Below are 13,609 nucleotides of genomic sequence, written 5' to 3'. Positions count from 1 at the left end.
TAATAAAAATTCAATGCATCTCAAGCTAATTTATTTTACTTCCCACCCTTGATTTCTGAGTTGTCATCTAACCAGACACCCATACTCTGAATAGCAGCGCTTTCGCAGACTAACACAGAAAAGAATAATGGAAAGAACAACAGAAAGAACGTCAAACAAAACGAGGAGAAAGAGGAAGGACGAGCAGGCACAGCACTGTTGAAGAGAATCATTCGAAATAACACGGCACCCGAAAAAGTCTTGATCTGACTAACAAAGGGATACAGTGAGGACATGTGCTACTGTACGTATCCTTGAGATGGGTCACACCAGCGAACAAGAGATTAGAATCACACTGCATACATTAGAATGTGCAAGTCAGGCTGAGTTATCCGTGGACACCCCCCGAGTCTGACCTTGTGAAGATACAAACGACTTTCACATCCTGCTGAAACAAGATCAGATACTAAAGAGCTACAAAATGTATGCTGAAATATCTGATGCTTAATTAATAGCTGTAGTTTCGTAATGTTTCCTGTGAAATCAGCAGTACCTAGTAGTGATGGGAATCAAGAACCAGTTCAAGCTGATGACCTGTTCAAATGTGATCTATCGGAATCGTACACCTCCCATCTTATTGATTCTACCTTTAATTGATGTTGGCATGTTTTTTCTTTGCATTGCAAAACAATCATGTCAAACTCATGCTGCTGGAAAGCTGCGACAAGGAGTCATGGCGGTTATGGTATCATTTAAAATAAAGGCAAAAACACCAACAATATGCTGAAGCATCTTTCTACACATCATGGGCGTAAATTCTAGGAATGCAATGTATTTGACACTCTACACACAGGTGCCACTGCAACCGTCACATCTTACATGTACAAGTTCTGAACAACAACAGCAATGGAGGAGAAATATGGTAGTATACTGTACACTCACCAGCCACTTTATTAGGTACACCTGTTCAACTGCTCCTAAACGCAAATAACTAATCAGTCAAACACGTGGCAGCAACTCAATGCATTTAGACACGTAGACATGGTCAAGACAACCTAATGAAGTTCAAACCGAGCATCAGAATGGGAAGAAAGGTTTTAGAAAGATTTAAGTGACTTTGAACATGGCATAGTTGCATGTTGTATTTCAGAAAATGCTGATCTACTGGGATCAAATCATCTCAAACTGGTTTCTTGAACATGACAATGAGTTCACTGTACTCCAATGGCCTCCACAGTCACCAGATCTCAGTCCAATAGAGCACCTTTGGGATGTGGTGGAACGGGAGATTCTCATCATGGATGTGCAGCCGACAAATCTGCAGCAACTGTGTGATGCTATCATGTCAATATGGACCGAAATCTCTGAGGAATGTTCCAGCACCTTGTTGAATCTACATCACAAAGAATGAAGGCAGCTCTGAAAGCAAAAGGGGTCCAACCTGGTGCTAGCAAAGTGTACCTAATAAAAATCAATGTACGTTTCCTTTCATGGACTCACGTAAAGCGGCAAGTCCATCCTAACTCCCTACGTGCATCAGCTCTATTTCATCCAGCAAAGTACTCTACCTTGCGCCAATATTTTTACTACCCCAGATATTCCATATCACAGCAACCAGAGCATCTCTGCTAAAAAAAACTCTACCTCCAAAGTGCTCTCAAGCGCTCCCAGCTGGCCGTTTCCTGAAGCGCACCTAGTGTTTCAGCTGGAGGAAAAAAGCTCTGGTGGACACTTGTGCAAATATCCTCTCATTTCATCTACACCATGTTCAGACTCACAGATAATAAAACAGTTGTGTTCACACTGAAAACCTGTGTGTAGGCCAAGAATCAATAAGGGAATCGATAAAGAATCAGACTGATAAGCAGAGTCGATACGGCATTGCTATCACTAAAATCTTATCAATTCCCATCTCTAATACCCGACACACTGACACATAAAGACAGGAAACAATATAAAAGAAACACCTGAAAAATGAGTGGAAAAACACTGATGCAGGGGTCCAAGCAGTTTCTGAATAGTGTAGGAAAGAGTAGGAAAATGATGTGAATCATACGCTATGGCCTCCACAGTCACCTAATGAACACCTGTGGGAGAGTTTGGACCGATGTGTTAGACAGCACTTTCTACCACCACAATCCAAACACCATATTAGGAAATAATGGTTCCAGAAACTTGTAGAATTTATGTCAAGGAGCACTGAAGCTGTTCTGAAGGCTCGTAGCGGTCCAACACCTTACGGAGAAACTTTCCCTTTAATGTGTCAACCATCTGTAAGTTACCATTATAGAAAAATATGGCAGTGGTGCTGTATATATAACATGCTTGCTCGTGTAAGTCATAATTCAGAACTCCATCGTTGGAAGGCAGCCTGTGCCCAGTTTGCAGTCCAAGGAAAATGGATAGCCAGTGCCCAATAAATTACTCCCACTCTGAATAAACTGTTGTAACATAGATCAAATTGCTTTTTTACTCTGAAGCGTACAAAAGCACAACAGCCACTACAACCACAGCTGAACATCCCTCATCTGGTGCACGGCTTTGCTGGAAAACTCTTGTTGAAAACAAATCCAGAGCGGTGCACACAACAACAACAACAGCCTCTCAGTGACACAGATAGTAATCTCTGGCTGCAGTGCTACATTTAAAGCTACATCTGTTCAACTCCAGCTCACACAACAGCCAAATACGCAGGCAGCAGCCAAAACGCTGGGCCGGCCCAGTCGGAGAGGCGCACAATAATAAACACATCTTTACACAGCGTTAAGAGACTTTCAACTGGATTGTCATGCAAAAGCTCAACACACACATACACAAACACACACACACATATATATGTAAGGTTGAAGGGGCTAACCCTGTGGTTTACTCACCTCCAGAGCCTCCAGGGTCACAAACCCCGTGATGGAGAAGCCATCGATGATGTCCTCTTCAGCAGAAGTAGACTCCTTCCGCTTTCTCCGCGGGGGTCGAGGGCGGGATGAGGAGGGCTCCCTGTCGCCCTCCCGCTCTGAGTCGGAGGAGAAGCGAAAGACGGAGCCCTTGACATGGTTGTTCCTTATCCCATTTGATCTCCTGTCCCGATCCCTCACTGACCTTGACTTCCTCTTCTTGCGGAGGCCACTAGATCGAGGGCCATCCATGTCCTTCATGGGAAACATCCAGATAAACCCGCCTCTTACAGGAAAACAAACTCTTCAAGGGCCAAACACTGGCTCTGCTTGACCTCCACTCACGTGAAACCACCCTCCAAGGAGAATATCCGCAATATCCAAGCGACTTTTATTAACGTATTAGATCCAAGGTAACCATGTAATATCCAACAGATGAAGCCTTTTACAGGAAACACAAAACTGCATCGAGTCACTGAACCACCCTAGGTTCCAAGCAAAGATCCCCAAAGGCAGTCCATCAAATCCTTCAACAGAGGTGTAAAATGATCTATTAAACACGTTATCACCGAGCTGTCAATTCCACCAGAGGAAGAGCTTTTCAAGTTAAAGCAAATATCTGCTCAGTGAACATGTCCCGCCACGGTGAGTTGAGCAGGTGACGCCACATCTTTCTTCTCCAGGAACCTACTCCTCTTACCCAAGGTCAGCAAACTCTCCCTCCTGGAAGATAAAGACAGGGAGAGAGAAAGAGAGAGCACACATTTGTTCACTCAGCAAGTTCAACTGTGCATTTAGTCAATGAGCCATTTTCAGAAAAGGTGTGGTGTTCTATACACATGGCCTTTGCCATTCTACATACATAATGCAAGATGAATGTTTTATTAGGGTGGCTACAGTCTCATCTGCTAAGTATACTGTGTTTTCTTTCGCTGCCAGGTCATTAAGCCCCGAGATGAGACGATTATGCGTTGTAAGTGCTCTTTCACTAGTGTCTCTGAAGCTTTTGCCAGGCTTGTAACCTAAACTGTCTTTTTAATGATTAAATTTCTTTAATTAATTACGTACCAGAATTTTTACTTTGCCACTTGGTGTCTAAAGCCTGTCAACATGAACTTGTTGTTGCTTTTGGCACGGGCACAGCTAGTTTTAAGTAGCGTACAGAGACTCTGAATAACTGCACAAATGCAAATATCAAGCGTGGCAATGTATCAGTACACAGGTCCGACTAGTATAATTAAAAGTGGTTGCTCTTGTGCCTGAAATAAAGCCTTAAATATATCACCCATCATCATACTGTATTAAGAACAATTATTTGTCAGTAAATCTATCCTCCCTCTTTCACTGGTGTTTTGTTGCATTAAATTAGAACAAACTTGTAGGAAGGCATGGTACATTACAGTGGCATTCACATCAATATTTACATAAAGACATTAGAAATGTAGTTTTATTTTTATGCGTGGTGTAATACCTTTAATATTCAATTTAAAGACTAATATCTTAAAGACTTCTAAGCTGCCTACATATGGTATAAATGATCTGAGAGCTCTATTCAAATAAAACAATCCTGACTTGTAGACATTCCTCAATAGCTTCTCCAAATGAACAGATTCATTATGACAACCATCTCGTTTCTTCTAAAATATCACCTTGGACGTGACACCTTGCTCAAATATTCCACAAATCAAAAACAGCAATATTTCTCTCCCTTTCGTGAATGAAAGCAGGTCTAATGGAAGAGGGAGATGTCCTTGAGCTTTTACACACACTCTAAATGAGTTCAAGACAAATGCCAAGACCCTTTCATAATGCCATCCTGCTCCTCACGATAAATCTTAACATGGCATACCTTCACTGTCTGACAGTGAAGGCATCTGACTGCTTAATGATATTAGGATGCAACATTCAACAGCTTGCAGTCGTATTCTGGATTGTTCTCAAGGCATAGCCTACAGTCTAGGCCTAAAGCCACTGGAAGTCACTCTGGCATTGTAGTCTAAAACACATATGGCTTCTCTATGTGTCCAGAATATCAATTCTCATCCATTACATCATAGAAATGGTATTCCATGTGGAAGAAAAACTGAATCAACAAACTGCAGGCTTTAACAAAGCCTCTCTCTGGATAACCATGCCTTTAAAAAAAATGCTGGTGGGCATTTCAAACACAGAGGAATCGCACCTTTTCTGCATCAGCACACAAACCCAAAAGCAATCTAGCTCAGTCAACCACCATCTTCAACTTTACATTGTCTCCTTGGACACAGGTTGTCATGTAATGTGGCTCATCTGGATTCTGCAGCATGCATGTAGTCCCCAGATGCTCTGCTACACCCTGCAAAGTCACAAATGTTTCAAACATGCACAATTAGAGCCATTTAGAGAAATAAAATTGCTTATAATTAAATGGACACATAACAAAGGCACATCCAACAAGCCAGCATGCCAACATTTAACTATGCAGCAACCATTCAAAATATTCCTGCCATGCAGACAGATGCCTCCAAAGAAAGGTAAATCCACCTTAACTGTAATAACGGTCCTAAAGCTTTTCCCCCAGTACCTATGCCTTTAACCTGATGCCCCGTGCCAGCACTCATCTAATGACACACACTGCACAAATAGCTCCCAAAATATCGCTTATTGGAGAAAAACTGGATCCTCGCACTCGCCCTGGCTTCCCTAGCTCAGTAAAAGACTCTTTCCCTTGTCTCCGCTCACAGTCCCTTTTTGTCTGCCTGTGCTGTCAGTACAGATCTCAGGCTCTGTAATCCAGTCCAGCCCACAACAGCAGCAGCGGACTGGCACTGCCTCCTGCTCTGCTCCGGCTCTCCAAGCTTCATTTTCCACTGTAAGACACACAACAAAAGCAAGCCCCTCTCTCTCTCTCTCTCTCTCTCTCTCTCTCTCTCCTCTCTTCTTCTCTTTTTTTTTCTTTGCTCCAAGACACGTCATGCAAAACGAAGAAATGCAAACCCTTGCGAGTGAGGAGGGACCGTCCGGACAAGTTGCAGGCCTTCGGTCACTATTAAAAGATAACGCACAGGAAGGTTTGGAGCTGACAAAATAAATCCCGCAAAGGAAAACCATAGGGTATCTCCTCCTCCTCTCTCCCCAGATCCGAGCTTCAGGATCCCGGAGAAGGGGGACCGGGGCGCAGTGATACGGCGATGCCGCAGTGCCGCTTTACAGGCTGCACGCTTCCTCCTCGGCGCAAATAGTGCTGTCTTTGGAAATTCTGGTAGGCTCCGACTTAGAATAAAGACTCCCTGCTATCAGGAATATGTCGGAACACACACTCTGTGTTACTCTGGAATAAACATAAAACGCATTTTTCTGTTTGCCCTACATTTAATGGCAAAAAATCATTGTGAATATAAGTAGTGATAAGTTTGTGCGTGCAATTGCTGTGGATAAAAACACTGTCACAGTGGTTTGTCATTACTTAATGAACCTCAGCTGTATCAGAGCACAACAGCTGCTGGTAGAAATATGCATTTATTAGCTTAATTACTGAAACAAACAGGATATTCAAAAGTATGATAATAACACCTTCAAACAGGGCTCCCACAGTTTGTTGTGTGTAATAAAATTATTACAGTAATCTTCCATGGATAACCTTTCATTTAATGTAACATAACGGCAGATTTATTTTCTGTACCTACTGTAAGAAACATGATATTTAAAAGTATGCTAATAACACCTTCAAAAGGGCTCCTACAGTCATGGAAACCCTGGAAAAGTCATGTATTTTCCAAGCCTGGAAAAGTCATGGAAATTTTGTTGTGTGTAATATAATTATTACAGTAATCTTCCATGGATAACCTTTCATTTACTGTAACATAACGGCAGATTTATTTTCTGTAGCTGTCAAGGTAGAAACTGGTAGAAAAAAGATTTATTTACATCTCAGCAGTGTTTCGCTTTATTGTTGAGCTTTCAGTGTATTCAACCTTCATCTGAGCATACACGAGGCAACAATGGACAGGCAGGTAAGAGTAACCACTCTCAGTCTAATCAGTGGCAGTATGTGAAACACCTGTGCACTACACTGGTGGCAGAAGCTCCACCTCCTGGGAGTTGTAGTTGCTTTTTTTTTCTAAAAGTAGTTAATGGCAAATTGTGAGGCATACAAATGGGAGCTATACTTGTCTTGTCATACAGTACCAGAGCACAAAAAAAGGGGGTGGAACACAGTGAATACAGAAAAACATATAACACATAATATCACAAAGCATCTTATGACAGTATCAAATTACAATTTCATTACATAGTGAATGGGGCTTTGAGAGGAATCAGGCGATCCCCAAATCGAAAGTAGAACCAAGGGTTATGAAAGAGTATCAGGTAAGATCATGGACGTTTCTCCAGTTTCCCACTGCGTACCCTCCATATTTACGCACGCCAGCTAACTGATATTAGTTTATGTTTGAACAGAGTTTGAATCTGATAGACAGGGCAAGTAGGACAAGAAAAAAATGATATGAAAAGTCATGGAAAGGTTTTGAAATTTTGTCTTTGAAAATGTGTGGGAACCCTGTACAACGCTGTTAAACAAGCTAATGCTGAGGAATTATTTTTTATGGAAAAGACACCATCACTCTTTGACATGTAGTCTACAGTGTTTCAGTTCTTTACCACGGTCTGTTATTATCCAAGTCACTTATTAAGATATACATGGACGCCTGTAGGCTTTATGCTAGCTCAGGTGTCTCATTATCATTTGGTTCATGATTTGCTTCAGGGGACGCCCAGGGCCAACTAACACATCTCCCCATTCAACAAACACTGACAGAGAAGTCTGACCTTAGAGTACAGTAGCAATGAATAATAACACACAAAAAAAAGCATGGCGTATTTTCAGTGCACATGTATGTGACCTTAAGTCAGATGTATTCATTCAAACCCTGCCGATCAGACATTTACCTGCACTTGTGGGGTGTCACGTGCTCAATGCACTGCAAGAATATATCAAAAGAAATAACCGAATTCTTGCAGGACACAATGATGGATTTGTAAATGCTTCACATTTGAGCTGACAAATAAGTGTAAAGTAAGGGTTCTGTAGCTGATGCATGACTGCTGCATGATTTATTGTATCGATATGGTGTTGCCCTTGAGAGGGAAACATGATTATGTAAGAGTGCAGTTACTCAAAATCCATAGAATCAATTGCCACCATGCCGACTGTGCTGTTCAGTTCACTTTAAAGAGGAGGTCATTTTGCTTTAGTTTGTTCACTGTCATTCTTGAAAAGCAATGTTGATTCACAAAACCATGAGTGCTAGTGTCAGTCGTCTGTCTATTGCTGTGCAAATACAGTGGATGAAATGTACATTTGCTTTATACACACTTGCATATATGAACTGTTATTTGATAAACCAATTAGTGAATAAAAGGAAACTGTTTTGACACTTGATCAGTCAGGTTTGGCCTGGGGGTCAGACAATAAAAAAGCAATTTGAAGATGCCACCTTGAGCATTTTTCACAATTTCCTAACATTTCACGGACTAAATGTGGAAGGGGTAATGGCAGATTAAGAAACTACAAATTTTATCACCATTTCTGAAACGTTTCGCCAATACTGACATGTTTCATTTATTGTCAGACTCTCTGTTAGATTCTACTTTTAATAAGACCGTCTTCCTTTTCTGCATTGCTTTGCGGTGTAGGCAGTTGTTTCCAATACTGGAATGGCAATGTCCTCTGCAGGGTTCCCCACCATTTAATATCAGGATTTCACTCACCGAATGGATGAATCATCTGCCTTTGTAGAACAGCCAATAGGAACACCATCTCTCTGAAATTACCTGTGATTGGCCAAAGTCTCCCATCACCGATTAGATTTTCTAAAGCCTGAAAACAGAGTCAAGAGGAGGTGCAGAAGTCTAGTTTTCTCTTAGACCACATGAATAACAGAGTGCTTAAAGGTTATTATGGTTTTGCCCAAAATAAAAGTGCCACCCCAGCTTTAATTGAAAAATAATTGCGAGATTAACTGATGATAAATATGATCAGCTGCAGCCATATATAGGTAGTTTCACAGTTTATACAGTATGGGCTTTATCATCAGTACTGAGTGGATGCCTTGTCGCAGATGTCACTCCAGCATTACACCAACACATATTGATTTCTGAGTCCATTAATGCCCATGGGAGGAGCATTAACAACAATGTGAACACAACAGTGTGAAATGGTGTGGTAGCAGTGGTATCAATACTGATCATATGAAGTAGAGGCTGAAAGAGAAGGGCACTTAATAATAGCTTGTTGAGCATACTTTGTTGCCATAGCCTCATAACACTGATCAAATTTAAAGAGGGAGTGAAAAATGATGGTGCCACACCTCTCAGCGATTGTTTCAGTGTGCCAATGAACTGGGAGCCTCTGCGAACAGCAGACCATGGGTGGGCTGTGTATTTTTAGCCTGGTTTAATGATGCAGAGGCTGAGTGGTGTGGCTCAGAGCTCGCTAAAGTGCCTCAATTCCCAGAGCCCGGTGGAACAGAGACCCCACCGGCCTGTAAGAATAATGCCAGGGGATACACATGCACTTGACCCCGTCTCATCTTCCAAGAGGAGTGTCCTTGTGACAAAGTGGCATGGAAGGGGAAAGACGACAGCGAGGCAGCTAATTCAGCTCTCCCAGCCACCACTCATTAGGAGGGGAAGACAAATGTGCTGCCCTATCCTCCCCTCTGCCTCTCCATAATCAGCTTTAATTACACCTTCGCCCAAACTTTCTCTGCCTACACAACTTCATTCACTGTCACACAACATTCTGGATCTTGGGATTTAATCAAACTGAAAATAAGACTGGTGTTTTTGCTACAAGAGAAATATATGATTTCTAATATATTTTATTTGAAATAATGAAACAGTGAAGCTATCAGGTCATTACAATACCACTGGCCTCCACCCTCAGCACAACAAAGGGGTCAAAGCATGGATGGATTGCTTAACAAGCTGACAGGACACAGGCTGAGGGCTCAAAGTGTCAGGGGGGCCCCTGGCCTTCACCTGTAAACCGTCACTCAAAAAGCCTGTGGATATTCTCATTTATCCAGGTCATAGTTATCTCAAGGCAACTGAATTGAACGCAACTGGACTTTGTTTTGTCTTAGAAGACGTTTCACCTCTTATCCAAGAGGCTTCATCAGTTCATGCTTGTCAGCAGATAAAGGGAGATGTATGGTAGTTCTTAATACATCTGACTACCACAATAAGGTCTCTACATTACTCAGTGGTACTAAAACCTACGAACTGCTGAAATGAGACCCAACCAGTGGCTACAAGAAAAAGACAATAGAAATCCTGCAAAAACTACAGGAAGAGGGCACCATTGATCGCCTACAATATCACCGTCTGTACCCCCAAGATGCCATCCTGTGCATATATGGGCTCCCCAGGATTCACAAAGAAGGGGCCCCCCTCAGACCCATTGTCAGCAGCATTAACTCGGTCACATATAACATTGCCAAAAATTTAGCCAACATCCTGGCAACCTTGGTGGGCAATACACCCCACCATATCCAGAACTCCATAGACTTTGTGAACAAAGTAAGAGGTTTAAATATGGATCCAGATGATACCATGGTATCCTATGATGCAACCTCCCTGTTCACTTGCATTCCAACCATGGAGGCTGTGGAATGATAAAATGATAGGAAAATGATACATGACAACACTCTCCACGACAGAACCAAGCTCAGTCCAGACCAGATATGCCAACTACTGGATTTCAAATACAATGGTAATTTTTACAGACAGAAACATGGCTGTGCCATGGGCTCACAGGTATCTCCCATTGTGGCTAACCTGTACATGGAGGATGTTGAATACAGAGCCTTCAACTCCTTTAACGGAACAACACCAAGCCACTGGTTCAGATATGTGGACGACACATGGGTTAAAATCAAAACTCAAGAGGTGCAAGCTTTCACTGAACACATCAATTCAGTGGACAGAAACATCAAGTTCACAAGAGAAGATGTTAAGGAGAACAGTTTGCCATTCTTGGATTGTGACGTGCACATTACAGAGGACAGAGGCCTCCACATTGGGGTATACAGGAAACCCACTCACACAGACCAATACTTACTGTTCGATTCTCACCACCCACTGGAACACAAACTAGGTGTTATCAGGACCCTACAACACAGAGCTGATAACGTACGTACCAGCACTCAGGCCCAAGGGAAAGAGCATGAACACCTGAGGGAGGCTCTAAAAACTTGTGGTTATCCCAGGTGGACCTTTGTGAAAACAACAGCCCGTTCCAGAAAGAACAAGGTGGATAATGAAGAAAAGAGCAAGCGCAATAACATTGTCATCCACTGTGTGTCTGGGGTATCTGAAAAACTCAGGAGGATCTTCAACAAACACTGCATCCCTGTGTATTTCAAACCCAGTAACACACTCAGACAAAGACTGGTACATCCAAAAGACCGCACACCACACACTCAGAAGAGCAACCTTGTGTACGCTGTCCAGTGCAGTGAGGAATGTCCAGAATTGTACATTGGTGAAACAAAACAACCACTAAACAAACGCATGGCCCAACACAGAAGGGCTAACTCGTCAGGACAAGACTCAGCTGTCTATCTACACCTCAAGGAAAAAGTACACTCCTTTGAAGACAGCAATGTGCACATTTTGGACAGGGAAGACAGATGGTCCGAAAGAGGTGTAAAAGAAGCCATCTATGTGAAATTGGAAAAACCATCTCTCAATAGAGGAGGAGGTCTGCGACACCACCTATCCCCCACCTATAATGCTGTCCTTTCATCCTTGCCCAGGAGATTTAACAGCTTAACCTCTAAAAACAATGGTCGTCCACAAATGGCCTCATGTGACTCTAATGACTCCAACGACCACCAGTGCAGCAGGAGTTTCAACGACCGTTGTTGACACACCATTGGAGCACTAACGAACCAGTGACATCATTGGCCTTGTGAAGACCTCCCCAGAGGTTAAATATCTGGGTGCTTCCACACCAGTTTGTCAGGCTAGTTCCAGCCTAGTTAGACAAGCATGAACTGATGAAGCCTCTTGGATAAGAGGTGAAACGTCTTCTAAGACAAAACAAAGTCCAGTTGTATTCGACTCAATTGCCGTGAGACGCCACTCAAAAACAAATAGGCTTCTGCCCACAAAGAGACATAAAAGACCACAGAGATGCAGAGAAACTGCAAACAGACACAAAATAACCAATAAAATGGGCAAAACAACTGCAAACAGACACAAAATGACAATAGCAAAATGAAAATAGCAACACAACACAAAAGGCTAAAAAAAGCATAAAAATACCTCAGTAAGTCACAAAATTATGTCAAAGAGACCTTAACAATGACAAAACGATGTAAAACAATCATGAGGAGAGAAAAAATGACTTCAAAGAGACACAAAATAACCAATAAAAAACTATCAAAAAGACACAAAGTGACTGCAAAGCAACATAAAATGAACAAAAAAAATCTAAAATCATTTCAACAAGACACTAAGTGACTACAAAGAAACACAAAACAACACAAATTGCAACAGAAAATAACCAAAAAAAGGTATAAAAATACTTTAGTAAGAAACAAAATGCCACAAAGACACACAAACACATATACGAAGAAACAAAACAACTCCAAGGAGACACTAAATAACTACAAAATGACAAAAACGACCACAAGGAGACACAAAATGACTACAAAGAGACAAAAAATATCTAATACAATAGCAAATAGCCACAAAGAGACACAAAATGACTAAAAAGTGACACAGAAAATGACCAAAAAAGGTATAAAATTACTTCAATAAGACACAAAATTACCACAAAGAGACACTAAATGACAAAAAAGACAAAATAACCTCAAAGTGACAAAAAATAAGTGATGCAATGGGCAAAACAGACACAAAATGATTGAAAAAGCTACAGAAAATAACCTAAAAGGGTATAAAATTACTTGAGTGAGACACAAAGTTTCCTCAGAGAGACCCAAACAGCTACAAAGACACACAAAACGACCACAAGGAGAAACAAGATGACTTAAAAGAGACACAAAACCACCAAAAGATGCATAACGACTATGGAGAGACGCATAACCACTACAAAGTCTTTGTGTGTTGCTCTTATGTAGGAGAGGTGGTGGGGCCTTTTGCGTATCGGTGTCCAGGGGCCCATTGTCTCATAATCCACCCATGGGTCAAAGCTAAACCTTTCCAAATGTGGTTTTGCCAACCAGCTATAATAATAGTCACTTGGCCCCCATCTGTGCCTGAGATTAAAGGTCAATTACTCAGCTTGAAACAACACCACACAAAAACTGTGACAACTGGAGTAAAAGAAAATGAAGAAGAAGAATGCATTTCTGCTGAATAAAAAGGCAATGTGTTAAAAAATATCTATGTTTTTCCTATGAGTCAACAAATCCAATCAGGCTTTCATAGAGATGAACTGATTTTTTTATGGTGCAGGTATTTTCCACATGCCATGCAAGCCTGAAAAGAGCTCATAATAGGATGAAGCCTTTGGGAGAATTCAATCACGGGCCAGCCATTCTGCAACTGCTGTTACCTTGGAAAGAAACAAAATGCATGTCTCCTGTTACAGTACTTCTTTATCTTTATTTGCCAAGCCAAACCACAACGCTTCACTCCCCTCTTTTCCTCTTCAGCATTTAACTCAGACAGCAGATGGTGGTAATTACAGAATCAGATCCACAAAATAGAAACATACACACAGCTCCATG

General features: G+C 41.7%; 1 protein-coding gene across 10 annotated transcripts in view; it reads right to left on the bottom strand.

Annotated features, from left to right (window-relative positions):
* Nucleotides 1-6,002, bottom strand: part of auts2a (activator of transcription and developmental regulator AUTS2 a) — a 449,192-nt gene extending 443,190 nt beyond the window's left edge. For 7 of the 10 annotated variants that reach the window (XM_033635272.2, XM_033635303.2, XM_033635295.2 and 4 more), the window contains exons 1-2: nucleotides 5,847-6,002; nucleotides 2,853-3,593 (exon numbers count right to left, since the gene is read on the bottom strand). In XM_033635272.2, coding sequence (XP_033491163.2) covers nucleotides 2,853-3,140 — 288 coding nt within the window. In that variant the 5' untranslated portion in view covers nucleotides 3,141-3,593; nucleotides 5,847-6,002. The remainder of the gene's footprint in view (nucleotides 1-2,852; nucleotides 3,594-5,846) is intronic. The other 3 variants (XM_033635280.2, XM_033635382.2, XM_078172335.1) reach the window with 1 other exon arrangement.
* Between the last annotated feature and the right edge of the window lie 7,607 nt (nucleotides 6,003-13,609).

This window comes from Epinephelus lanceolatus, chromosome 11 (genome assembly GCF_041903045.1).
Source record: "Epinephelus lanceolatus isolate andai-2023 chromosome 11, ASM4190304v1, whole genome shotgun sequence".
In the NCBI taxonomy this organism is placed as follows: Eukaryota; Metazoa; Chordata; class Actinopteri; order Perciformes; family Serranidae; genus Epinephelus; species Epinephelus lanceolatus.
The sequence above is the reverse complement of the archived record's forward strand: the minus strand, read 5'-3'. Positions and strand labels throughout refer to the sequence as shown.